The sequence below is a fragment of the Panthera pardus genome, unplaced genomic scaffold (assembly GCF_024362965.1).
Source record: "Panthera pardus isolate Hobbes unplaced genomic scaffold, ASM2436296v1 HiC_scaffold_10, whole genome shotgun sequence".
Lineage (NCBI taxonomy): Eukaryota > Metazoa > Chordata > Mammalia > Carnivora > Felidae > Panthera > Panthera pardus.
In genome coordinates, this window is record NW_026526655.1 from 109,729,728 (window position 1) to 109,756,353 (window position 26,626).

Here is a 26,626-nt window from a genome sequence, read left to right on the forward strand (position 1 = left end):
CTGAGCCACCCAAGGTGCCCCGACTTGAAATGATTTTAAATAAAAAATTTAAATTAATACGTATGTGACAGAATTCAAACAGCACTTAGGTAGAGTGAAGAGTAAGTCCTTGTCCCCAATTCCTCCCCTCCTCTCCCACCCCCAGGTAAATGCACGTCAGGTAGAAACAAACAGATATGTGTATTTATTGTTCAATAAATGGAAGTTGAGGGCTCTCTCTTAGGTCAAGGGCATCTAGGGGAGTCATGAAGACTGAGAGCCAGGAAGCCTCTGCCAACAGGTGAAGGAGGCCTTTTCTGCTGCTGTGCTTTGTGCTGAAAAAGAGAAAAGACAGCTATGTCTGGATACCATCAAACACGTCTTTCGTATTGCAGCTTGCACCCTATGAGTGAGTCATAAAATCAGTTTAGTGTTTCATGCTCATTTTTATTTTTTAATTTATTATTTAAATGTTTATTTATTTTTGAGAGAGAAAGAGAGAAAGCAGGGGAGGGGCAGAGAGAGAGAGAGGGAGACAGGAGACAGAATCCCAAGCAGGTTTGCTCTGTCAGCACAGAGCCTGATGTGGGGCTTGAACCCTCCAACAGCATGATCATGACCTGAGCCGAGATCAAGAGTTGGACACTTGGCTGACTGTGCCACCCAGGCACCCCGTGGTGATCGTCATTTGTAAAAAAACAGAAGAGGAACAGACGATGGTAGGAGTAATCACCTGTAATGGGAGGGTAGGTGAAACTTAACCTTTTTGTGAAACTTTGCTGCAATGTAAAATGTATTTCTTACAGAGGATGGAGGTTTAAAAAAAAAAAAAAATTGCAAAAATACTGCCTTAAGCCACAACTGGCCTAAAGCCAGAACCTGGATCACCAAGACAGTCAGCCCCAGGCTGAAGGTGATGGGGCTTGTCAAAGTTCCTGGGAGCAACAAGGCAATAAATGTGCAGGCCTGACTTCCCTGAAACTTTGTGTAAGGACTAAGCTGGTTAATGGGTAACCAGGAGCACAAGGCTTAGCTCCAAGCAAGCATGTGGTCCCAGGGGACCCCATCACACCACATAGGGTAGAGCTCTGAAAGACTGTAGGGAAGAATCCTGGGTCCCCAGGCTGCAGGGAGGAGGCCCCTGCCCCAGGGCACAGCAAGTTTAGCCCCGACAGAAGGTGGCCTGAGGCGGGTGAAAGGCTCTCCTGCTGGGTGGACAAACACTGGGGTAAGGCTTAGAGGGCTGGAATGGCTCCCCAGGGTGGGAATCCCCCACCCCCGCCCCAGAATGTGCTCTCCAAGGACAGTGTTGCCTTAATTAAGAGCCAGGGCCTTGAGCACCCCTGGAATGTGGACCGCAAGCGTGTAAAGGTAGACCTAGTAAACACTTAAGGCTTTGGGGGCCATACAGTCTGTCATAATTGCCCAGTACCAATGTCCTGAAAGCAGTCATGGACAGATGTAACACATGAGCGTTGCTGTTCCAGTACAACTTTTCATGGACGCTGAAATTTGACATTTGAATTTTATATAATTTTCACTTGTTACAAAATACTTCTCGTCGTATTTTTCAACAATAACAAAATGCACAATCCATTCTTGGTTCCTGAGCTGAACGAGAACAAGGCAGGCCAGATTTGGCCGGCAGGCCAAAGGTGGCGAACCCTTGCTTTGGACATTGCCCTTCCTCCCTTCCCTCTCTCCCTCCTTTCCTCCTTCCCTCCACCCTTTCCCCCTCCTTCCTCCTCCCCATCCTCTTTTCCCTTCCCCTCCCTCCCTCTCCCCCCTTCCCCTCCCGCCACCTTCCTCCCCCCTCCCTCCCTCCCCGCCGCCCTCCTCCCCGCCTCCTCTCTACCTCCCTCCCCCTCCCCGCCCCCGCCCTGCGGCCCTCATCCCGGCCCAGACGCGGAGCGGTCAGGGGGCACTGACTCACCGGCTGACTCAGCGGGAGGGCGGCGGGGCCCCGGGCTTGCTGGCGACGAGGTCGGCGGCCGCGCTGGCGACGGGAGAGGACGCCCCGCCGCAGGACCGGCCCTTCCGGCTTTGGCTTCCGACCCGCGCGGAGCCTGGCATAGGATGGCCCGGGGGACGCGGGGCGCCCGGGGATGGCAGGGGCGGGGAGGGAGACCCGGCCGCGCGAGTCCGTTCGGGCCGCCCTCCCGCCCGGAGAGGCCGGCGTGCCGCGCTCCTCCGCTCTTCCCAAGCCCGCGACCCGAGGTCCGGCCCCGCCGCCTCCAGGCAGCCTTCCCAGAGGGCCTCTTTGGGGCCGAGTTACCTGGGCCACCTCCGTCCTGGCACCTTCGGCCTGGCTCTCGGCCGGCCTGTTATGGGTCTGGCTTCCTCGCCACTGTGAGCCTCTTGGGGATGGCGGCCGGGTCTTAGTAGGCTCTGCATCCCTAGCGTTAAACGGAACTCAGGCGAGGAGGTGGGACGTGTGTTCCCGTGAACAGTTTTAGAGAGCCACGTTGGGGCCCAGCCGTACCAGACTCCCCAACCCGTGATAATCTGTAAAAAATAATTATACGTGTGTATGTATTACTTTAACATAGAAATATGAAAAATAGCTTATTTGAAATCATTTATTAGAATCATAAATATGAAATATGAAAAATCGGTATTTACTGGAAATGATATATCCTATATTATTTACTTTTGTGTTACATAAATGCTATTATTTAGACAGAACAATACGATTATTAATGGCAATTAATAGTAGTAGGACTACTTTGTGAGAAATACAAAAATAGTTATATAATGTTTTTATTCTCTGATACAGCAATTTATTTTAACTCATTATTGGATAGTTAAAATTTGTATTAAGATACATACATGTAAAAGGCTGCATATGGTATGATTCCATGGCATTCTTCTACGATAATTTACAAAAGGCAGAAGTATGGAGACAGTAAGAAACCCCTGCCAGGAGTTGGGGGTGGGGTGGGGGGCGGGGCAGGGAGAAATAGATGAAGCAGAGATGATTTTTAGGCAGTGGAAATACCACGTGTGATACTATAACGATGGACACATGTCATTATGCATTTGTCCAAACCCCTAGAATGTACCACATCAAGAGGAAACACAAATGTAAACTAAGGACTTTGGCTGATTATGATGTGTTAAGGTAGGTTCGTTAGTTTAACAAATGTACACTCTGGTGGAGATGGTGATGGGGGGGCAGGAAGGCTATGCAGTGGGGGTGGAGACTTGGGGGGGATATATGGGAAATCTCTGTACTTTCCCTTCAATTTTGCTATGAACCTAAAACTACTCAACAAAAATAAAGTATTAAAAAAAAAGATACATACATGTAAGACTTTTTAAGAGGAGAATGTAAGTACAGTAGGACTAATTAAACATATTACCAATATCTAACTAAAAATAGCAATGATATTTCTGTCCTATGATGCAGTGGATATTTTTACCTCTTTCTGTTTTCTTGCGGCAGCCTTTAGGAAACCCTTCTTTTATGTAGTGGTCTAACTAGGTATGGCCAAACATCACATGCTTTGACTTGTAGTGCTGCGTTTATTAAGCCCACATTACACTAATGCGTGCTGTCAGTCCAGTGTGATGGCATCAAGGTACCGATCCTCTCAACGAAATCATTTGAGCATGGAATACTTTAGATCTTACTAACAACAGCAGGTTTTTAGACTTGTAGGGATTAGCTTCCAGCTCTCCAAAAATGCCCATCCTCTTTGTATCTGTAGGCTGGTTTTGTAGACCAGCTGTTCTGTCAGCCCCTTTGCATCAATAAATTCAACACCTAAAGTTGCATCCTTTTTAAACATTTTGAAGCACCCTGCGTGTCATACAATTACAAAATGTAATTTTGTAATCTCTCTCTCCTTCTCTGTGTGTGAAAATGGTTTTAAAGCAGAGATATTTGAGCTTATGATATTAAAGTTGGATTACAAATTCCAGTCTTAGTAAAGAAGTGAGAAAGTCCTGTTTAAATTGGTTGTCCTGGGGCGCCTGGGTGGCTTGGTCGGTTAAGCATCCGACTTCGGCTCAGGTCATGATCTCACGGTCTGTGAGCTCGAGCCCCGCGTCGGGCCGTGTGCTGACAGCTCAGAGCCTGGAGCCTGTTTCAGATTCTGTGTCTCCCTCTCTCTCTGCTCCTCCCCTGTTCATGCTCTGTCTCTCTCTGTCTCAAAAATAAATAAACGTTAAAAAAAAAAAATTTAAATTGGTTGTCCTCTTCCAGTGACATTTTGTTTTACTTCCCCGAAACTGAGTCATTTTTTATTACATGAGTTTTTGTTATTTCCTACACAGAACATTGAACACCTCAGGTGCTGTCAGTTCATCCTTTTTCAGGATCCTTCTGGCCTCTTCAAAGATCGTCAGTTTTGGAAAGAACCATTTGTAAATTTCCACTTGAATGCAATCCTTTTCTCCATTCTCATTCTCAATATGTTTTCAAATTAGAGGACATTCTTCTTGTCCTACACTTTGAAAATATGATTTGATGGTAGCCTAACTTTTTAAGATCTCTTCCATGACTGGCGGCGATGACAGCCCTCTCATAGGCACATATGTGTAAAGGAGACTGTCTCCTTCCACTGCTAGAACATCAAATAGCTCATTAAGTGCTTTTGCATATTTTGAAGAAACTGAGAAATAACCAAACCTTTCACTGGGAAAGCCTCAATATCACAGGAAGCAAACCACACTCCATTACCCATGTATGCAGGACATTCGGCAGGTAAGACTTTTTCATTTTATTTGGTAATGGTTCATAGCCTGAACAGAATTTGCAAAAATTGACATTCGCACTGTCAAATGTGCAGGGAAGCAGTGCTTCCTTTGTATATCATCAACATTTAAAATTTTTTTCCTGAAGTTTCATTAAAATCTTCCCGGAAATCAAAAAGACCATTTGAAACTCCACTTTTCAAATCAAAGTGCTTAAGAGGTAGGAGAACCTTTCTTTATTGCCATGGTTGGACTCAGTCCTCTGTATACTATGGTAAGCATGATTGTTGCCCTGTAAAGGGGCAACACATCTTTTATCAAAATTTTATCTGTGGTTCACCCACAGGATATTTCAGGTACAGCCTCTGAATGAGGAAATGTAACTTTACTCGGTGTCATAGAACAATCAAAGGAGCAATATATTCATTCATATGGTACGCCCATGCTAATTCAGCAGCCACTATTTTTTTTTTTTTTTAATTTGAGGGGGAGAGGGGACAGAGGGAGAGAAAGAGAGAATCCCAAGCAGGCTCCACACTCAGCTCGGAGCCTGATCCAGGGCTCCATCCCACAACCCTGGGATCATGACCTAAGCTGAAACCATGAGTTGGATGCTCAACCGACTGAGCCACCCAGGTGCCCCAAGCAGCCACTATTTTCAATTGAGAATTGAGGTCTTCGGGGGAGACCAAAAAAAAAAAAAAAAAAAAAAACCCCAAAAAACCTCTTTTGATTAATTTAGAAGTACTTGCCTGTTTCCTTGAGGACCTGTGAGAATCGTCTTTTACATTCCTTTGTCCACCATGCTCAATCCCAAAATCTTCTCTCCATTTGGTGCAGTATGCCCTTTTTGATGATTTACCTCCCTTATCCAGCTGCCATTAAAATAACACAATCTCTCAGCTTTCCAAATGACCGTGACGTCTGGTTCATGCTGGCATTGATATTGTAATCATTCTCATTTTCATTATCTGAACTCTTAAAAAAATTATGGTCACGATATTCACCACGTCAAAAATCAAACCAGCACTGTCTAGATACACAGCATGATAGTTAACTCACAGGCAGAGTGGATGTCTGTGCTCCCAGTTAGAGTGCACTTAGGTCATCACCAGGGTGGTGTGATAATAGGCGATGCATGATCATTAACCGCAGGTCGCAGAGGTCACAGTTGTCCTCGTCAGCAGCAGATACTGGGGGAGTCCTGGGTCCATTCGGTACAACAACCAGTATCACCTTCAGCCCCTCTTTTTTGTGGTCACCTTTGCATTTTGTACCTTTTCCCTAACCTTCTATATCTGTCACTGAAAACTGGGACTTTTCTCATCCCAGGGAAGAGTTTACCAGATGTAGGACTTCTGGTGCTAAAATCGGGACAGTCCCAGACAAACTGGGATGGCTGGTCACCCCAGCACATGCTTGTCGAATCAGGAAAGAAGTCTAAGATAAATACTGTATGATCTCACTTACATGTGGAATCTAAAAAAACTGAACTCAAAGATTAAAAAAACAGATTATTGGTTACCAGAGGTGGGGGTGAGGGGTACGGTGGTCAAATGGTACAAACTTCCAGCTATAAATAACTTCTGGGGATGTAATGTGCAACATGGTAACCATAGCTAATCATTCTGTATTGTATTTATGAAAGTCACAAAGGCAGTAGGTTTAAAAAATTCTCATCACAAGAAAAAAGATTATATCCATGTGAGGTGATGGACGTCAACTAAACTTACTGTGGTGATCATTTTGCAATGTATACATATATTAAATCATATTGTATGCCTTTATCTACTATAATGTTATATGTTAGTTTTATCTCAATAGAACTGAACAAAGTCTCAATAAAAAAAATCAATTGTATTTCTATATGCCAGCAGCACACAGTTTTAAATTGAAATATGTAAAATGCCATTTATGATAGCATTTTTAAAAACACAAAATAAGTAGTGATAAATTTAACGAAATATGTTCAGGGTCGATATGCTAAAAGCTACCAAACACTGGTGAGAGAAATTAACAAAGACCTAAGTAAATGGGGACAAATACCACACTAATAGATCAGAAGAACATTCTTAAGATGTCTCTTCTCCCCGGATTGTTCTATAGAATCAACTCAATCCATTCAAAATCCCAGCAAGCTATTTTTTTAATTTTTTTTTTTTAATGCTTAGTATCATTAGTGATCGGGGAAATGAAATGAAATACTACCACACACCAGTAGAATGACTAAAAATAACAAAATTAAACCAAAAGCTGACCACGCCAAGTGCTGGGAAGGATGCAGAACAACTAGAACACTCATATTTTGCTTGTGGGAACACGAAATGGTATGGCCACTTTACTTAACAGTATTTTTTTAATTTATTTATTTATTCTTGAGAGAGATGGGAGGGAGGGGCAGAGGGAGAGAGACAGAGAGAGAAAATCCCAAGCAGGCTCTGTGGAGTCCAACGCGGGGCTTGAACTCACAAACTAGGAGATCCTGACCTGAGCGGAAATCAAGAGTCAAACGTAACCAACTGAGCCGCCCAGGTGCTCCTGTTTTTGTTTTTTAGTAAAAGTAAACATGTACTTACACATAACTCAGCAGTCCCATTTATACATATTTGCCCAAGAAAAATGCAAACAACTCAGCAGTCCCATTTATACATATTTGCCCAAGAAAAACGCAGACATAGCCACACTAAGTCCTCTACATGAATGTTCTAGAAGTTTTATTAATAATAGCTAAGAACTCACTAAGGAATCTACTCCTGAAATCATTGTTGCACTATATGCTAACGAATTTGGATGTAAATTAAGAGAAATAAATAATAGCCAAGAAGTGGTGAATGGGTAACCAACTGTGGTATATCCATATAATGGAAACTACTCAGCTACAGAAACTAGTAATACCCATATCCACATGGAAGAGTCTCAAAAGCTTTATTTTATGTTGAGTGATAGAAGCCAGTCGTAAAGTCTATATACTGTAGGACTCCATTTATATGCCATTCTAGAAAAAACAACAGAGTCTAGATCAGGGGTTGCCAGAGGCTGCTGGTGGGGCACAGCGGAATTTTCAGGGTGACAGAAATGTCCCATATCATAATTGTGGTGGTTACACTATTACATACATTTGTCAAAACAAATAGAACGGGGGTGCCTGGGAGGTTCAGTTGGTTAAGCGACTGACTTCGGCTCAGGTCATGATCTTGCGATTTGTGAGGTCAAGGCCTTTGCCGGGATCTGTGCAGACAGCTCAGAGCCTGGGGCCTGCTTCGGATTCTGTGTCTCCCCATCTCCTTGCCCCTTCCCCATTTGCACTGTCTGTCTCTCTCTCAAAAATAAATAAATGTTTAAAAAAATTATAAAAAGCTAACTTTATTGTATGAAAATTATTCCTCAAACTTTTTTTTTTTTTTAAAGAATCTGTGTCATTGTGCCATTGACATCAGGCTGCATCCGTCCATCTCCACTTGTTAAAGGGGAGCTCCCCAGGGCCTGTCCAGTTTCTCTCTTCCCTGCCTGACCTGGGCTGAGCCCTGAGCAGCTCCAAGGCTTTCCTGCAGGAGGGAAGGGATAAGATGCCGGGGAGCTGGTGAGAGCCTGCAGCAGTCCCATGAGTCTCCATCCCGCCCCTCTGGTCAGGAGGGGTAGCTCAGGTTGGGTTCTGCCACCCATGCAGGTCAGAGAGTCAGAGCCAGTGCTCTGGAAGAGTACACCCCAGCCCCGGGGAGATTGGGGGCTCTGGATGCTCAGCCCATTGCTGCTGAGCTGCCCCACACAGGGCAGCTGTCCCTGCCTCTCCCTGTCCTGCCTCTCCTGCCCCACCTCCTGCACACCTTCACAGGAACTTATCAACGGGGACACCCACTTTCCCCAGGGCTCTGATCCTCACAAGCTTCACCTGACACCTCGCTGTCTCTCTAGGATACAAGGGGGAGCCAAGAGAGGACATTGGTGTTGACTGATCACCAAAGTCTCTGTCCACCTTGTAGAAAATATTTAATTCAATCCTCATACCAACCACCTGAGGTGCACACTAGTCTTGGCCTCAGTTTACGGATGTGGAAATTGAGGCTGAGGGAGCCAAGATGAACCTTAAACCCGTGTGCGCCTGACCTCGAGGATGACCATGCTGGAGGCCATCTCATGGTTTTGCGCCACACACCTCCCCGCCCCCCCCCCCGGCCCTGCCCCGCCCCACACACCTTTGCTTCTTATGTCTCTGCCTGTGTCCTCACAAATGCAGCGAATACCCTGCCAACGGAGGTCCTTCCTCGCTGTTCACGGCTGTGATGCTGTGGCATCTGGAGTCAGCCTGACTTCCGGCCAACAGGGGTGACTCACACCTGGGAAGGAACACCCCGGCGGCGACAAGGCAAATCGGCAGTGCCCCCCAAGCCAGGCCAGGCGGCCCCTTGGAACAGCGGCCTGGACCCTCCCTCGGGACCAGAGGAGCGGCCCGGATGGAAACCGGTTTCCTGGAGCACTGACCCCTGGCTTCGCGGCAGCACTCCTCAAGTGATGGCGGCCTTTCAGCCAGCACAACTCAGGGACTAGCTGATGGTGGGGACCCTCCCCCCTCCAGGGAGGTCGTCCGGGTCCCCTGCGCTGCCAGCCAGCGAGGAGCCCAGGAGGCAGGCTCCCCCACCGCAGTGCCCCAGCAGGCAGACAACCGTGAAGAACCTCCTGCCCTTCTCTGGGCAGCCTTCGGGGCCTCCGCAGGTCCTTGCATCCTTCACTTGTCCCACCGCAGCTGCCTTGACTCTCCTGGGAGCCAGGGCTTTGGGTCTCCGGGTGGGTGGGGCTGTGAGCACAGCAGGCAGAGGCCCTTATCCACGTTCAGGACCGGCGTGGGCGCCCTAGGTAGGCTTCACCCGGCAATGACCGTCTGGGCTAGCTGGGGAGGGGGGACGGGGGGGGGGGGGGGACAAGTGGCAGGTGAGGAGTCTGGTGGGGCAGGGAAGGGGGGGGGGGTCTCAGTGAACACCCACTGTGCCTGGCGCTGGGGGGCAGCAGGAAGCGGAGTGGAGGAGAGGCGAGCCTAGAACAGTGTGCACTTAGAAGGGCGACACCAGAGCAAGGACAGGGCGCGCTCCACTGTCTCATGTGGTCAAGCATATGGTCTCCGTGCTTCCTGCTGAGTCCTGAGGACCGCGTGTCCCCTTCTCAAAGCAGCTGCCACAGACCCTCCCACATGGCCACTGGCTCTCCACTCCCACAGGTTCCCTTCCGAGTTCTACTCCCTCCTCCTCTTCCCCCTCCCTTCCACCCCTCCCCATGCCAGCACCTCCCCTGCTGTTTGTCTCCTTGCCCCCTCTCCCTCTCCTCCTGAGGGCCCTTCCTCCATTACCAGGGTCCTGCCAGTCCTGTGACCTCCAGCTGAAGCCCCACCTCTTCCAGCAGCCTTCCCTGGCCACCCCAGCTTGTGCCGGTTTCCCCTCACCCTGTTCTTTGCCTTCTCAAGTGCCTGTGTGGGCAGCACGAGGGCTTGTAGCCCCACAGCCCAGGCATGGTGCTGCACTCGCCTAGGTGGCCTCCCATGGTAGGATCCAGAGCTGCCCCAGTCAATTTAAGGGAAGTTAAGGAAAGAGGGGGGTTTCCTAGGAGAGGAGAGGACCCTCAAGAGCTTAAAGCCAGGATGTGTCCACTCAGGAGGTAGGGGCCTCGCCTTGCTGCTCCCTCAGCTTCCTGGGTATCTAAGGTCTCCTGTCTCTGCCTCTCTTACTCATCTGTATCTTCCTCCTCCTCAGCTTCCTCTGCTTTAGGCCCAGACACGGACGCCCAGGCCAGTGCTCACAGTGGAATGAGAGTTCGGAGGCCCTACTCCTGGGACCGAGGTAGAGAATCTGATCGACCCCCGGGTCAGGTGACTTTCCTGTGCAGTCCCAGAGGTCAATGGGGGCAGGGTCACATGCCCCCTGCAGGGGGTCCAGCTTTGAGGGGTGTGGTCAAGTCCTCCGGTAGCCAGTTGGATATGGGAGAAATGGGTGCATGTCCCATATGGTGCATGCAGGGAAGCAAGATGCCTAATAAATGTTGGCAGACTTAAGGACCAGCGCCAGGGCTCTTTCCCAGCGTCCTAACAGCCTTTCTGGGACCCAGTCTGTTTTTCTCACTTGTTTACAAAAGCGGCCAAGAGGTGCCAGGAAGACCTGAGTCTACTCCAGGTCTGCCACTTAGCAGCTTGGTGAATTTGGGCAACGAATAAGAGATTTCTGAGTGTCCTCATCTGCAAAGGAGAGATTATAAGAGTAGCCATGTGCCATTGTAGGGGGCAGCTATAGGGGTGACTGGAGCTGAGGGTCTAGCCCAGTGCCTGGCACTCACGTGGTAGGGACCCTGAGAGGCTTATCTTTTCAGCACAAAAATCAGAAATCGGGATAGTGTATCACTATGTAATTGACAGTGTTTTTTCCTCCTTTTATACTAGCACATAAAATAGGTGCATCTTACAGTTAATGGCATCCTAGATTTGGTAAAATATGGGATCATTACCAATTGTGCTGGTCTGGGGAAAACTGCAATATATCTGGGTAAAAATGTCCCCATCTGCAACATAAGGACAAGGTCCCTCCTTTAGGCAGCCACTGTGAGGCCAAAGTGAGACCACATCTGGAGACAGCTTGACAAGTGCTCCCTCCCTCCTGGTTGGCACCAATTGGTGGACAAAGGTGGGCTTTGGGCAAACCAGGCCATCCTGAGCTGGGAGCCTGTTTGTTTATCTGTGGAGGGGGCGGCCTCAGCACTGAGGGCCAAGCAAATATTTGCGGTTATGGATTAACTCGAGGTCCAGACTGTCATGGCGGCAGGACGGCGACCTTGCAATTTCTCCCTGGCCCACCCCAGTAAGTCCCCTTCGAGGCAGGTCTGTGAGGGGGGTGGAGGAGGGATGGGCAGATGTGAAGGCTGAATCCTCCAGCCAGGGTTCGAGAGGCTGGCTAGAGCTTGGGCTAATGGGAAATCAGGGCCCTGCCACAAGGCCGGCCTGGGCGCTTGCTGGCATTCCTCAGGCCTGGGTGCTACAGTTCCAAGGGGCCTTCTTCCCAGACTCTGAGGCAAGGAGAAGTTGTCAGAGCGCCTCCAGGGACGAAGGACATCGTCAGGGGCAGCTTGGAGCCCAGGAGCTGTCCTCCCCCACCTCACCTCTAAACCTGGGGAGTGGGGGAGGTTGCAGATGGGGCAGGCAGGCCTACCCCTGGGGCTTGGAGGCAGCGGAGGGCTCCCTCCTAGGTTTCCAGCTGGCAGGGCTACTTCTGGGGCTTTGTAGGGCAGCTGGTAGTTTGGGGCAGGGGCTAGGATTCTAGGCCTGGGGCCAGGTCCTAGCTCTGCTGTGTCCTGGCTGTGGGTTTTTAGTAAGCTACTTCACTCGTCTAAGCCGATATTTACTGAGCGTTTGCTGTGCACAAACCCTGTCTTTAGAGCATTGTATTTTATTCTCACAGTAACCCCAATAAGGCAGAAATGACAGCTTTTCTAACCATTTTACAAATGAGGAAACTGAGACAAGGAGCAGTTAGGTATCCTGCCCAGTATTGCTGTCCCGGAGCTGGGATTTGCACCAAGTGGTCTGACTTGGTGGCCTGGCTTCTGAACCATGTACCAATTGCTGGGAAAACACCACGAATGTCCAATAAATGTTAGCCTGGCCATCAGATCAGCAACGGCACCACCCCCTAACCCTCACCAAAGAACAGGACAAAGAAGGGCAGGAACATTCTGGGCTCAGCTGCCATGGCCCTTTTGTGCTGAGTCACCTTTGATCTTCCCCAGGACTCCATGCCCTTTCTTCCTTTTCTCTTCATCCCTCAGACTCTGGGGAAATGCTGTGACCTTAGCCCCACATACGCAAGGACACTGAGGTGCCAGTGGTTCTCTGTCTAGGGAACAGGGACCCCCCCCCCCCCCAGCCTCAGTCCTTGCATTCAGCTGCCATTCGGGGGGCCGGCCAGCAGGCAGAGCAGGGCTGGTGGGGCTTCTGGAAGCTCAGGAGTCCTCCTCAGACAGGTGTCAGCAACTTCAGAATGTGGCAACTCTCAAGCCTCTTCCTGTTGGTGACCATCTGGGGAACTTCCGCCACACCAGCTCCTCCTGGTAAGGCCACGCTACTCCCTCCCTGGGACCCACCCGGTCTTCACAGGCCCTCTCAGGCCACACGAGGCCCTCACACCGCACAGCATCTCCTCTGGGCCTCATGGGGAGGTGAGAGGCACACATGGGGAGGAAGTGACTGACAGTCCCCTGCAGGCCAGCTGTTGGAACCCAGCAGCTACTCCCTGGCGGGTGGAGGCTGCGGGGTGTGGGGGGGAGCTGTGACAGCAGACTACTGTTGTGATGCAGTTAGCCCTGGGGGTCATGTCCCGAAGCTCCTTCCTCCAGCCTGGGAGTAGGCCACAGAGTCCCCCGGGGCCTTTCCCCTCCACCCAAGTACTTGCTCCCTCAACAGCCAAAGCCAGGCCTGGCCACCACCCCACCCAGCTGCAGGGCGGCCTCTCCTCCAAGGCAGTGACCTGAGAGGTGACAGCCCTGCCCCACCCCTCCCTCAGCCCCCACAGCCAACAGGAGGAAACCAGGGCACCTTCTGAGGCCTGAGAGGGAATGAGTTGCCAGTGTCACCCTCGCCCGAGGCACACCAGCTACTGTTGGCATTTGTGCCTGCTCCTGAGCTGCTCATCTGCCTGGGGTGGGGGTGGGGGGGGGCGGGGTTCACTCCCACCTGTGGTCCACTTGGCTTCTTTATCCAGACTCTGATGCCTTCCTTTCCTGGCCTTTGCATCAGCCCCTCCAGCCTCTCTTCCTCACTTCCCTGACCTGGTCCCTCCATCCCAGCTGTCCCCAACAGACACCTCTCAGAGCTCTGGAGACAGGTCTGCAGTCCTCCAGCGGTGCCTGCCTGAAGGGAAGGCTGGGAAGTGCTCCTCCCTGCTAGGGAGGTCAAGGAGGAGCTGGGAGGGAGGAGGGAGAGCATCAACACAGGGTGGCACAGGGGTACTCAGAGAAATGCCACCGACTGAACTTTGCAGTCTTGGTAATAACAGCAGCACGTAGCACTGGGTGCTCAGTTCTGTGTCAGGCCCTGTGCCATCTGACACCATTATTCCTCATGTTTGCATAAATAAACTGAGGTTTAGAGAGGCAAAGCCACCCGCTCAAGGTCACACATGGAGCTCAGGCTGGGTCCCAAGGGAGGGCTGCCTGGCTCAGCACACGAGTGGCCAAGTCCTCTGTCCTTCAAGGCCGGCCATCTGCTGTCTGTGGAGGAAGAGGGCAGAGGAGAAGGGGTCTTAAGTCTGGAGGGTCCGAGACAAAACCCCTCCTGGCTTCACTGGGCTCCCTGCAGTGCGGCCCCTACCCCAGCACCCACCCACCTCAGGCCCCTCCACCAAAGTGAGCTCCCCCTCCTCCCAAACCAGACTCAGTGTTCTCCAGCAGAGAGCTCGCCCACCGGGTGCTGCGGATCCGCAAGCGAGCCAACACCTTCCTGGAGGAGCTCCGGGCCGGCAGCCTGGAGCGGGAGTGCGTGGAGGAGATCTGTGACTTGGAGGAGGCCCAGGAGATTTTCCAAAATGTGGATGACACAGTAAGGCTGCAGCGCTGGCTGAAGAGGGCGGGTAGGCTGGTGGCCAGCGGGGGCTTGCAGGATGAGCAAGCTGGGGCTCCACTGCTGAGGCCCTCTTGGGAGTCGGGGAAGCCTTAGGCTGGGATTCCCAACAGTCCCACTGCAGGAAGTTCAGCCTGCTCTCTGCCCGCCACTGGCCACTACTGCCTCGCCTGTTCTCTGTGGCCAAAATGCCACCTTCTCTGCTTCCAGCCACGCACCTGCCCATCAGGGTGTCTGTCCTGATGTCTGTTCACATGCACTTGCTCTGTGCCTCAGTTCAAATTCTCAAGGGGCTAAATCTGATTGCTCAGGGGATCTGAGGGAAGAGCCCATGTCCTCTCTGGCTCCCAGGGCTCTGTGATGGCCCTGAGGTGGAAGGATGGATTGGTAAGAGAGGTGGCTCTCTGATACAGGACTCAGACCCCCTCCATCCCCAAGGGCCTACTTGAACTACTAGGACAAAGAGTTGTGCTGCCACCAGGGGGGCCCTTCTGAGCTGTCTGTAGGGCCTTCCCAGGCTGAGGGGGAGCTCTGGTCTGCCCCTTTGGCTGCTACCTCGTGGCCTAGATCCCCACGGCCTCTTTTCCCAAATGGCTTCCTCGGCTGACGCCCAAAGGACTTTCTGCAGCCACCATCTGAGCAGATCACATCCCTCCCATGGCTCTCCCACCTCACCCTAAGATCTCCCAGGCCCCACAGAGCACAGCCACTGCCGCAGGGGCCTGCTGGTGTTAGGCATCTAGCAGTGGATCTCAGGTGTGGTGGCCCCAGACCATCAGCAGCAGCAGGGACTTGGTTAGACCAGCAGACCTTCCCAACCAGCAATCAGCATCTAACCCACAAGGTCTCAACTTTGAGAAGCTGGCTTAGGGAAAGACCATGAGCATGAGAGGTCCAGAAAAGCCTAAAGGAGTGATGGGGGCAAGAAGGAGGCTGAGCAGCCTGGTGAGGGATTTGGGGTCCCTTCCCCTACAGAGGCTGTTGTGGTAGCAGACAGTCCAGAGAGCAGGCTTCCAGACGCAAAGGGGGTAGGGTGGGGTGAGTGGGAGGTGGGGTGGAGATGGCAAAGGAGGTGCGGGCAAGGAGGAGTGTGGCCCTACCCTGGCTGGCCACCGCCCGACAAGCCTTTCCCTCCCCTGCCCCACCTGGGTGGGACCTGGGAGGGGACCCGCGGGCTCCCCAGGCACACACGGGCTGACGGCCCCTCATGCTGCCCCTTCTCTCCACAGCTGGCCTTCTGGGCCAAGTACATCGGTGAGTGCGCTCTCCATCCCAGGCCGCTGTGCCCGTGCCCCCTCGGGTTCTTTGGGCCGCAGGAGGGACGGGGACGGGCTGGTGGCACCAGTGACACCCCTTCGCCATGTCGCAGACGAGGACCAGTGCGTGGCCCCACCCCCCGATCACCCGTGCGACAGCCCGTGTTGCGGGCACGGCAATTGCATCGACGGCATCAGCGCCTTCCGCTGTGACTGCGACCCGGGCTGGGAGGGCCGCTTCTGCCTATACGGTGAGAGGGCCGGCCGCGGTAGGGGGCGGGGAGGGGGGGCGGGGGTAGGGGCGAGCAGTCGGGCCCCGCGGGGCGGGGAGGGGGTGGGGGCGGGAAAAGGGAAGGGGCCCCCGCGGAGGGGGGGGGGGGCGGTCGCGCCGCGCCACCGTGCCCTCCCGGCGCCCCCTCCCTTGTCCGCGCAGAGGTGAGCTTCTCCAACTGCTCGCTGGACAACGGCGGCTGCGCGCACTACTGCCTGGAGGAGGAGGGCGGGCGCCGCTGCAGCTGCGCGCCGGGCTACAAGCTGGGGGACGACCACCTGCAGTGCGAGCCCACGGGTGAGCCCCCCAACCCGGGGAGGGGGCGGCCCGGGGAGGCTTCGGAGGAGCCAGCGAGGAAATGCGCCACCCCTGCTCCGCGTGCTCGGTCCTGGGGTCCGTCCCAGATTTGGGGGGTGCCCCCACCTGCTCTTTTCCTCACTTACCTGCCTCCCTCCAGGTGCCCCTGCTCACCTTGGGGACAATTTTCCGGAGGAGCATGAGCCCATAGGTCACTCATCTCCCAAACTGTGAGCGGATGTAGGGGACCAGACCTCTGGTATCTTCCTCCACTACTCCGGCTAGCTTTATTTTCTTTTTTTCTTTCTTTCTTCCTTCCTTCCTTCCTCTCTTTCTTTCTTTTTTTTCTTTCTTTCTTTCTTTCTTTCTTTCAATTTAATTTATTTTTTTAATTTACATCCACGTTACTTAGCATATAGTGCAACAATGATTTCAGGTAGTGCAACAATGATTTCAGGAATAGATTCCTTTAATGCCCCTTACCCATTTAGCCCATCCCCCTTCCCACAACCCCTCCAGTAACCCTCTGTTCTCCATATTTAAGAGTCTCTTATGTTTGTCCCCCTCCCTCTTTTTATATTATTTTTGCTTCCCTTCCCTTATGTTCATCTGTTTTGTATCTTAAAGTCCTCATATGAGTGAAGTCATATATTTGTCTTTCTCTGACTTATTTCGCTTAGCATAATACCCTCTAGTTCCATCCATGTTGTTGCAAATGGCAAGATTTCATTCTTTTTGATTGCTGAGTAATTCTCCTTTGTGTATATATACCACATCTTCTTTATCCATTCATCCATTGATGGATATTTGGGCTCTTTCCATACTCTGGCTATTGTCAATAGCGCTGCTATAAACATTGGGGTGCATGTGCCGCTTCAAAACAGCACTCCTGTATCCTTAGGATAAATACCTAGTAGTGCAATTGCTGTGTCATAGGGTAGTTCTAATTTTTTGAGGAACCTCCATACTGTTTTCCAGAGTGGCTGACCAGTTTGCATTCCCACCAGAAGTGCAAAAGAGTTCCCCTTTCTCCACATCCTCACGAACATCTGTCGTTTCCTGAGTTGTTAATGTTAGCATTCTGACAGGTGTGAGGTGGTAACTCATTGTGGTTTTGATTTGTATTTCCCTGATGATGAGTGATGTTGAGCATGTTTTCATGTGTCGGTTGGCCATCTGGATGTCTTCTTTGGAGAAGTGTCTATTCATGTCTTTTGCCCATTTCTTCACTGGATTATTTGTTTTTTGGGTGTTGGGTTTGATAAATTCTTTATAGATTTTGGATACTAACCCTTTATCTGATATGTTGTTTGCAAATATCTTCTCCCATTCTGTCAGTTGCCTTTTAGTTTTGCTGATTATTTCCTTTGCTGTGCAGAAGCTTTTTATTTTGATGAGGTCCCACTGGCTTTATTTTCTAAAGACACCTTGTCCAGTCTGGCATCCCATTTCCCCTTATACCTCTGGCTTCTCCTTCTTATACATTTTATCAACTTTGTATATGTACAAGGAAGTGAGAGTTTTACAACTGGTATAATGAACTCTAGCAGGTTGCTCCTCACCATGGGTCTTGTGTCATTCGACCTACAGTGCCCTAGGTGCACCCATATCTTCGGCCTCAGGGCACATTTCCTTAGTTATTTCTTTGATAATCTCCCTGCTGCTTTCTCTGTTCTCTCTTTTTGGACATCCTATTATTCAGGTCTTTTTCCTCTGGGTTGCTCTTTTCATTTTATTATCCTTCTATTTTTCATTTCTTTGACTTTGTGTTCTTTCAGGGAGCGTTCCACAACATTGTATTCCAATCCATTTACTTAGAAGAAATGTCTCACTTTTTATTTTGAAATAGAGATTCACAGGAACTTACAAGGAAATGCCTGGTGGACCTGGTGGCCTGTGGGTGTTCCTGTGAGGCCATTGGAAAGCCCAGGTCACCTGGAAGAATCCCTACTGCCCAGCCCGTCAGGTGTTTAGGCCATTTCCTGAGAGGAATCCCCCAGGTTCATGTTTGGGTGGGTCCAGCCTGCTGTCCAGCCCCCTGGAGTAGAGCAGGGAAGAGTCCAGCCCCCTGGAGTGGAGCAGGGAAGCTGCAGATGTCTGGGTTACTCCCTCTGGTCAGTCTTGCACATCACTCTTTCCTGTGGCTATGCACAGTCTCTGGTTCCCCCTGTGCAGAGAATACCCCTATGGACTTCTGCATGCTTGGAGAAGAGAGTCAAGCCACTGGGGGGTTGGCACAGAGGTCTAGGGCTTTAGTAGTTTCCTTTCCAAACTCAACATTTCTGTCTGCAGTCCTACCTATACTGTGTTATTCGGAAGCACTGAGGCAGGGGGCAGTGGTGTCTGGTAATAAAAGCAGTCAGCTCCTAGAATCCCCTATTACTGGCTGAGATTTTTGCTTTCTCAGATAGCCAAGTCAGCTACCATGTCTGGCTTCTGGAATTTTGTTGCTGCTGTCTCCATTCTCTGCCACTATGCAATCCCCCTGCTGATGGTTGCCCATTGCTCCTACAAGTCTAAATCTCTCAGCCTGGCATGTATGGTCCATCATGAGCAGACTCTGGCAGCCCTCCCAGCCCTCCGTGCTCCATCACATGCTCTCTCCCCTTGGCAGAGGACCTCACAACTGTGCTCAGAGCTACTTTGGGGGCTCTCCAGGAACGCCCGCCACTTCCTCCCCATAATCTCTTACCTGTGTTAGGAGCTTGGTGGCATCCCAGCATGAGACTTTACTTATGTATCTCAGGGATTACTCCCAGTGGCCCTGGGAATTCTGAGAAGTTTAACAACCTGACCAAGGACACACGGATGGGTAGTGATGCTGCTTGGTCTGACTCTTGCCAGAGTCAAACAGAGGGGATTTTCAGGTTACTGTAACTGGGTCCCTAAGCATCACATATGCCTTTACCCCTACAATGGGGCAAACTAGGCTGCAGGCAGGAAGTTGACAAAGGTGAGGGAGCAGTCTCAGGGAGCAGTACCCGGCAGGAGCTCACCAGCTTCCCCTACTTCAGTGAAGTTCCCCTGTGGGAGGCCAGGGAGGCGAATGGAGAAGAAGCGCAAGACTGTGAAACGTGACACAAGCCAAGCTGACCAAATAGATCCAAGGCTCGTCAATGGGAAGCTATCCGGATGGGGGGAGAGCCCCTGGCAGGTGAGAGGAGAAGCAGCCTCTTGGGTGAGGAATCACAGAGCCCCTGCTGGGAGTTCCCCCACTCAGGATGCCCAGATGGGGAGGGGAAACGCTGCTTTCGCTTGGGGTGGGGGGCTGTGCTAATGGCGGAGCCATTTCAGGGAAAGCTGGGGGGAAAGCTGGAGGTACTTGATGGGGGATAGCAGCCAGGGCCGGATGGGCTGAGCACAGGGGCATGTGGTGGACGTACAGGAAGGCAAGCCATCATTTTAGTAAAGAGCCGGAAAGATAATGCACTGCCGGTGGAATTTTAGGTGGAGGCCCAGCTCATGGGAGAGGTGTTTTGCTTGGGAGAGAGGTGGGAGGGATGGTTGACCCTGAATACCGCTCCAGCCTCACCGTGGCTGCTAACACTTACTTGGTCCCAGGCATTGGATGGTACAGAAATCAATAAGCAGGGGATTGGCAGGCCTTGGGGAGCTCAGATTCTGGGAGGGTCGGGCTCCTAAACACAGCGACTCAATGGGACCAAAGCCAGGATGGCCAGTGGGACAGGGCCTGATGGAACCCCAAGGGATCCCTGTTCAGGCGTCAAAGGCTCCTCAGGGGACTTGAGTCCCAGCCTGAGCCCCAAGGGTGAGTAGAACTCTCTGGGTGCTGTGGAGAATAACTACAGCAACAGCATGGGCAAAGGCAGGGAGAGGCCCTACAACAGGACAACTCTGTAAAACAGGCAGAAATAGAAAATGCCAGCAAAGGGCCATGGGTCTGTGCCTGTGTGACTAGGGAACAGGAAAGATCCACTTTCGCAGCCAGCACCTCAGGCTTGAGAACCATGGCTGTGCTGCACGCCATGGGCCCTGGCCTGGAGCTGTCAGGGGTAGTTGTGGTGATGTCACTGCCCACTCCCATTCCAGGTGATCCTGCTGGACTCAAAGAAGAAGCTGGCCTGCGGGGCGGTGCTCATCCACACGTCCTGGGTGCTGACAGCGGCCCACTGCATGGAGGACTCTAAGAAGCTCATGGTCAGGCTCGGTACGGACTGGGGCTGGGCAGGAGGGGCCTCGGAGGCCTCCAGGAGGGGTGGTGCCAGCAGCCTGGCCAGGTTTGGGGACCCTGATCCTCGGGGTGCTTGAACAAGAGGCTGCTTGAGCTCCACGGAAGGTGTCTGGGGAGAAGAGACCTCAGTGCTCCCCTGACCAAGCCACTCCCCTGGTGGGATTTGAGACACAGTGACACCTGGTATATGGCAGGTGGGGATTCTCTTCAAATCTGGTGCCCAGGTGCTTACACACATGTGTTTGCAAAGTGAGGGGTGCGTCTCACACACACACACACACACACACGCCTCTTCACTCCCACTCACATGGAGCAGGCCGTGTGGATGTCCAGTGCTGTCGGGTAAAGACACCCACAAGGGATCTACATCACCTGGCTCCAGGGCCATGCTTCACACAGACTGAGAAGCTGATGGAGCTGAGTGGCAGAGACTCTGGCATCTGCCACAGCAAGGCAGCTGCAGTGGTCCCCGGGGCCCTGAGTCCGGGCCCCACTCTGTACCAGTTTCTGAAGGGGCTCTCCACTGTCCATGCGGAAAAAAGAAGGAAAAGCTGTATTGAGAATGACCAATTCACATTCCCTGCAATAATCTGCCACACAACCAATGGCCAGTGGCCTCCAGTGGCACTGGGCTTAGAATCTCCAACTCCCCCACCCCTGCCCCTCCAGGAGCCATCAGCCTTGCTGGGGAGGATCTTGTCTCTGGTGTGTGATCCGATCTTTCTTCCCCGGCAGAGCCTGTGTCCTGTTGGTTCTTCCCTCTGGGTCTTGTGTCTTGCTGTTCTTGCCCTGTCAGCTCCCCCCCAGTTGCTTGTCGCTGCGTTGCTCTCAGGCCAGCAGTGCTGGCAGGAGAGGCGTGTCTCCGCACCACAGTAGCTCCACACACCCTTTGCGGCTCCTCTCTGTGTCCCTGGCCTCCCTGCTCACTGCCCACGGCCGCCAGGCCTCCCTGCCCCATCTGTGAGTGAGGCCTCAATTCCAACCAGCCTTCCACCCCTTTAAGACGACACCTGGAAGGGATGTGAGATTTGTGGCGCCCATGGCAGTGCCTGGGATGTGTGGCGTCTGCTCCAGCTGCGGACCCTGGTGCTGCCCCCAACCACTCCGACTGCCCCCCTTGCCCCATAGGTGAGTATGACCTGCGGCGCAGGGAGAAGTGGGAGATGGACCTGGACATCAAGGAGGTCCTCATGCATCCCAACTACAGCAAAAGCACCTCAGACAATGACATCGCACTGCTCCGCCTGGCCCAGCCCGCCATCCTCTCACAGACCATCGTGCCCATCTGCCTCCCTGACAGTGGCCTTGCGGAACGTGAGCTCACCCAGGCTGGCCAGGAGACGGTGGTGACTGGCTGGGGCCATCGCAGCGAGACCAAGAGAAACCGCACCTTTATTCTCAACTTCATCAAGGTCCCCGTGGTCCCTCAAAACGAGTGCATCAAGGCCATGCACAACATGATCTCTGAGAACATGCTGTGCGCGGGCATCCTTGGGGACTCACAGGATGCCTGTGAGGGCGACAGTGGGGGGCCTATGGTTGCATCCTTCCGCGGCACCTCGTTCCTGGTGGGCCTGGTGAGCTGGGGCGAGGGCTGTGGGCGCCTCCACAATTATGGCGTTTACACTAAAGTCAGCCGCTACCTTGACTGGATCCACAGCCACATTAGAGCTGAGGAGGCCTCGCTCGAGGGCCAGGTGCCTTAGCTTCCCTCAGGCTTGTGTCTGGAGCCCAGAGGCCACTCGTGGAACGGGGTGGGGGAGTGGGGCTGGATGGCTGAATGCAACAGTTGAGACATTAAAGGGGACATGTAACAAGCACACCAGCTATAGTTCTGTCTCTCTTTGCATCCCTTTTCTGGGCTGTTCTGAAGGGAGTAACATTTGTGGAACATCTACTGCATGTCCCACACTTTATGAATACAGTCTTTTTCAGCTCTGTGGGGTGGGGAAGAGCTGAGCCAAATTTGGTGGAGTCTGAGGCTGATAACATTTGGGGGAGGGGCTCTTTTTATGAAAAAGAATAAAAAATGTGACCATAAAACTGTGGAAGCCCCTCCCAGGGCCTTGGAAGGAGACTGCACAAAGCAGAGATCTAGAAGTCAGAGCTTTACAGTACACCCAACAATGAAGGTAGAGGTTTTAAGCTCACATTACAGAGGGGAAAACTGAAGTTTAGGAAGGGTTACATGGTGGAATCAGGATTCAGATCTAGGCCTGACTCCCAACCCCCTGTGCCCCTGTGTGTTCTCCACTGTTCTTGGAGGGCAGCTGTGTTGAGCACTTGCTGGGTATGGAGGCCATTATCAGCCCAGTGGGGGAAGTAGCCAGAGACTCAGAAGGTGTTGGTTCAGCTCAGAATGAGCTCACAGCTGGGGAAGCTGTTTAAGAACAATTTCACAAAGGGGTGCCTGGGTGGCTCAGTTGGTTGAGTGTCTGATTTTTTATTTCAGTTCAGGTCATGATCCCGGCATTGTGGGATCCATCCCTGTATCAGGCTCTGCACTGAGTGTGGAGCCTGCTTAAGATCCATTCTCTCTCTCTCTCTCTCTCTTTCCCTCTGCCCCTCTACCCTACTTGTGTGCGTGCACTTTCTCTCAAAAAAAAAAAAAAAAAATTCACATGAGCATGAATAGCAGTAAGTAGGCGGCTCTGTGTTGAGCCAGCCTTATAGGCATAACTGGATGAGACAGAGAAATAAGTAAGGATGTACTTGATAAAGAGGGACAGAGGTGAGACAAAGCTGAGACAATTGGGCTAAAGTCGTACAACGAATCTCACTCTTTGTGTAGCTGTGGCCAAGCTATTCTCTTCTCTGGGCATCAGTAAAATAAAGGGATTAAATGACAGCATTAAATGGTTCTCAATCCTGGCTGTACGTTTGAGCCTCCTGGGGAATTTTTACAAACATCCAGTTGCCCCTTCAGAGATTCTGGTTTAACTGATTTAGAGTGGGGGACCCTGACATTGATAATTTAAAAACTCCCCAGCTTATTTAAAAGTGTAGCTGGGGTTGAAAGCCACCGGACCAGATGGTCTTTAAGGGCCATTTTTGCTTGGATAGTCCCTAGTTCTGAGCCTCAGTACCAATGACAATGAAGACCAGCAATCTGAAAAAGGACAGCACAAGTGAGTCAATAGTGAAGGAGGCCCTGACTTGTGGTTATACCCAGCTTGTCAGAGCCACAACTGCTTATTATAGACCAGAGACCCCAGGAGGCATGCCTGAGAAGGGGCCTGCAGGATCCATCTCCTAACAGATGCAGCAAAGGGGTAGATGGGACAGCTAGGGAGTGGGAGGAAGCCAGGCCCAGGGCTGGAACCACCTCCTGATGAATGCATTGAGCCAGCATCCCTGACACTCACAGTGGGATGTAATGGATTGGGAGTGACAGCGTGCTGGACGTCTTTGCCCCAGGCAAGTTTCTGGTGAAGCCAGTTAACTAGCATGGTAGCTTGGGTGAGGAAGCTCTGGTATGACCCGAGGAGCTCTACTGACCTGCTCCCTAGTGAAACTCGTGAAAATTATAAAAACAAATATCTAAAATCTCTAGGAATGGTCCTAAGGGCAAACAAAACAAGAACAAAGATACAGCTTTTAAATCAATGCGAGAAAACTTGATCTGTCCAACAGAAAGCAAAGGAGAATAAAAATAAATAAGCAGCACACATAAATCCATTGCATTTCTGTGTAATAACAATGACTATGTGAAAATCAAAATTAAAACCACAATACCACTTCCAAGCACCCTAAAGAAAATGAAGTTCTTAGATATAAGTTAAACATACAACTATGGCCACCTGACTTTTGACAAAGCTGCAAAAGCAATTCGATTGAGGAAGAAGAGCCTTTTCATAGGAAGCTGGTACAGTGGGGCATCCATAGGCCAAAAAATGAAACTGAATCTGAGTTTCACACCTTGTACGAAAACTAACTCAAAATGGACATGAACTATAAAGTGAGACAAGAAGAAAGTATAGTAAATGGAAACTATGGAATAAGATGGAAATAACGATAAATGTAATTAGGTTAAACTAATCAAGTAAAAGAGAGAACTCTCAAATTAAAAAAAATCAATCTGACCATATATTATTTACACACAACTTAAAAACTTAACATAAAAACATAAAACATAACATAAAAACATAAAAACTTAAAAGACTGAACATATATAATAATAGAAAGTCCATATGATTTTGAACAAAAAGCTAAGATAGTGATTTTCATAATGGATAAAATGGAAACCAAGGGGAAAATATCTTAAACACCAATGATGGACATTAAATACTGATGAAAGAATCAATCGTGTAATCATCATAGTATGTGCCTCTAACAATATAACCTCAAAATATATAAACCAACAACTGACAGAAGTGCAGGAAGAAAGAAACAATTGTTTTGGAGATTTTTAAAACTCTCTCAGAAACCAATAAATTAAACAGATTAAAAAATAAGTGGCTATGTAGAATACCTGGCCAATAAAATTAATAAGCTTGAGTGATTCTTTTTTAGCATATGAGGAACACTTATAAAAATATACTGAGCCAGAAGGAAACCTGACTAAATTCCAAAGGCTCACTATGATCCAGAACCTCCTCTCTAGCCAAAAGGCAATGCAAATATAAATTCACAAAAAATGTTTTAAAATCTTGTACATTTTCAAACTAACATATTAGTAAAAAAAAATCATTAAAAAATGAAGAAATAGTAAGATTGAATGCCAAATTGTGGGACACAGCTAAAGCAAGGCATAGAGGGAAATTATATCTTCAAATATACTTATCAAGAAACAAAAGTTAACAGAGAGAGATTTTAACAAATTGCCTTGTGTGATTATGGAGGCCTGGCTGGTCCAAAATCTGATGGGACAGACTGCAGCCTGGAGGCTCAGGGAAAAATTGCAGATCTAAATTTTTTTTTAATGTTTATTTATTTTTGAGACATAGTGTGAGCGGCGGAGGGGCAGAGAGAGAGAGAGAGAGAGAGAGACAGAATCTGAAGCAGGCTCCAGGCTCTGAGCTATCAGCACAGAGCCTGATGCAGGGCTTGAACTCACAAGCTTTGAGATCACAACCTGAGCTGAAGTCAGCTGCTCAACAGACTGAGCCACCCAAGCACCCCAAGAATTGCAGATCTAGTCCAAGGACCATCTGCTGGCAGAATTCCTTTTTGCACAGGGGAGGTCAGTCTTGGTCTTTTTAAGGCCTTTGACTGATTGAATGAGGCTCACCCACATTATGGAGGGTAATCTGCTTTACTCAATCTATCAATTTAAATGTTACTTGCATCTAAAAATGCCCTTCAAAGAAAATATTCAGAATGATGTTTGACTAAATATCTGAGCACTATGGTCCAGCCAGGTTGACCCATAAAATTAACCACCAACAAAAGGTTGAACTGGGCCCCTGACCCTGAAATTCAAATGTTGAAATCATAATTCCCCACAACCTCTGAAGGTAACCTTATTTGAAAACATGGTCATTGCAGATGTAATTAGTTAAGGTGAGGCAATACAGGGATAGGGTGGACCCTTGATATGACTGGTGTTCCTATAAAAAGAGAGAAATTTGAATATAGACACACCAAGAGGGAAAACAATGTGATCACACAGGGAGAATGCCAGGTGAACACAAAGTCAGACATCAGGGTGATGTGCGTACAAGCCAAGGAACCCCAAAGATTGCCAGAAAGCCACCAGAAGCTAGGGGAGAAGCATAGATTCTCCTCATAGCCAACAGAAGGAACCAACCCCACAGACACTTTGATCTGGGACTTCTAGGCTTTAAACTGTGAGACAGTGCATTTCTGTGCTTAGACGGCTTGGTTTGTGGTACTTTGTTTCAGTAGCCTTGGCAAACTAATAAATACAGCAAGTGACACAAGAATTCTACTTGAGATAGAGCTGGAAAAAGGAACACAAACCCAAAGGAATAAGAGGGAAGGAAATATAGATAAAGGAGCAGAAATCAGTGTAGTAACAAGGGGAAATGGAGAAAAGGATATGGGAAACAAAAGTGAAACTGCAGCCCTGAAAAGACTACCTCTAGCAAGGCAGATGTGGAAAGTGCACATCAAAAAGATAAGAATGAAGAGAGAGGACCAGAGGTTCCATTTCAAGATGGCATGGAGGAAGATACTGAGGTCACTCTTTTCCATGTATGCCCTGAATCTATAGCTACCTACGGAAAAATTTCCTCTGGGAAAAATAAACACACACACACAAAACAAACCAAAAACTAGCTGAATGACTCTGGTGCATCACCCAAATAAGAAAAAAAAAAATCCACATCAAAGTGGGTAGGAGAAGCTGAGACACAGTCTTCCCATTAATCCCACCCCTGGTGCAG

The 26,626-nt window shown here is 50.3% G+C and overlaps 1 protein-coding gene and 1 long non-coding RNA gene across 5 annotated transcripts; one reads left to right on the forward strand and one right to left on the reverse strand.

The window, feature by feature from the left end:
* Nucleotides 1-161: 161 nt before the first annotated feature.
* Nucleotides 162-13,500, reverse strand: LOC109278800 (uncharacterized). The gene is made up of 3 exons (XR_002085844.2): nt 13,379-13,500; nt 1,913-2,484; nt 162-314 (listed from the first exon to the last, which is right to left on the reverse strand). It is a non-coding gene; the product is annotated as an uncharacterized LOC109278800 (long non-coding RNA).
* On the forward strand, nt 11,397-23,127 carry PROC (protein C, inactivator of coagulation factors Va and VIIIa). Of its 4 annotated transcripts, none has more exons than XM_019469450.2 (10): nt 11,397-11,510; nt 12,666-12,756; nt 13,407-13,529; nt 14,076-14,242; nt 15,493-15,517; nt 15,633-15,770; nt 15,953-16,087; nt 19,102-19,241; nt 20,138-20,255; nt 21,408-23,127. In XM_019469450.2, the coding sequence occupies exons 2-10, from the start codon at nt 12,687-12,689 to the stop codon at nt 21,983-21,985; spliced, it is 1,494 nt and encodes a 497-aa protein (XP_019324995.2). In that variant the 5' UTR covers nt 11,397-11,510; nt 12,666-12,686; the 3' UTR covers nt 21,986-23,127. The 4 variants fall into 4 exon arrangements, with proteins under 4 accessions (XP_019324995.2, XP_019324997.2, XP_019324994.2 ...); XM_019469449.2 differs by having other exon boundaries at nt 11,401-11,510; nt 12,670-12,756; XM_019469452.2 differs by lacking the exon at nt 13,407-13,529.
* Nucleotides 23,128-26,626: the final 3,499 nt, after the last annotated feature.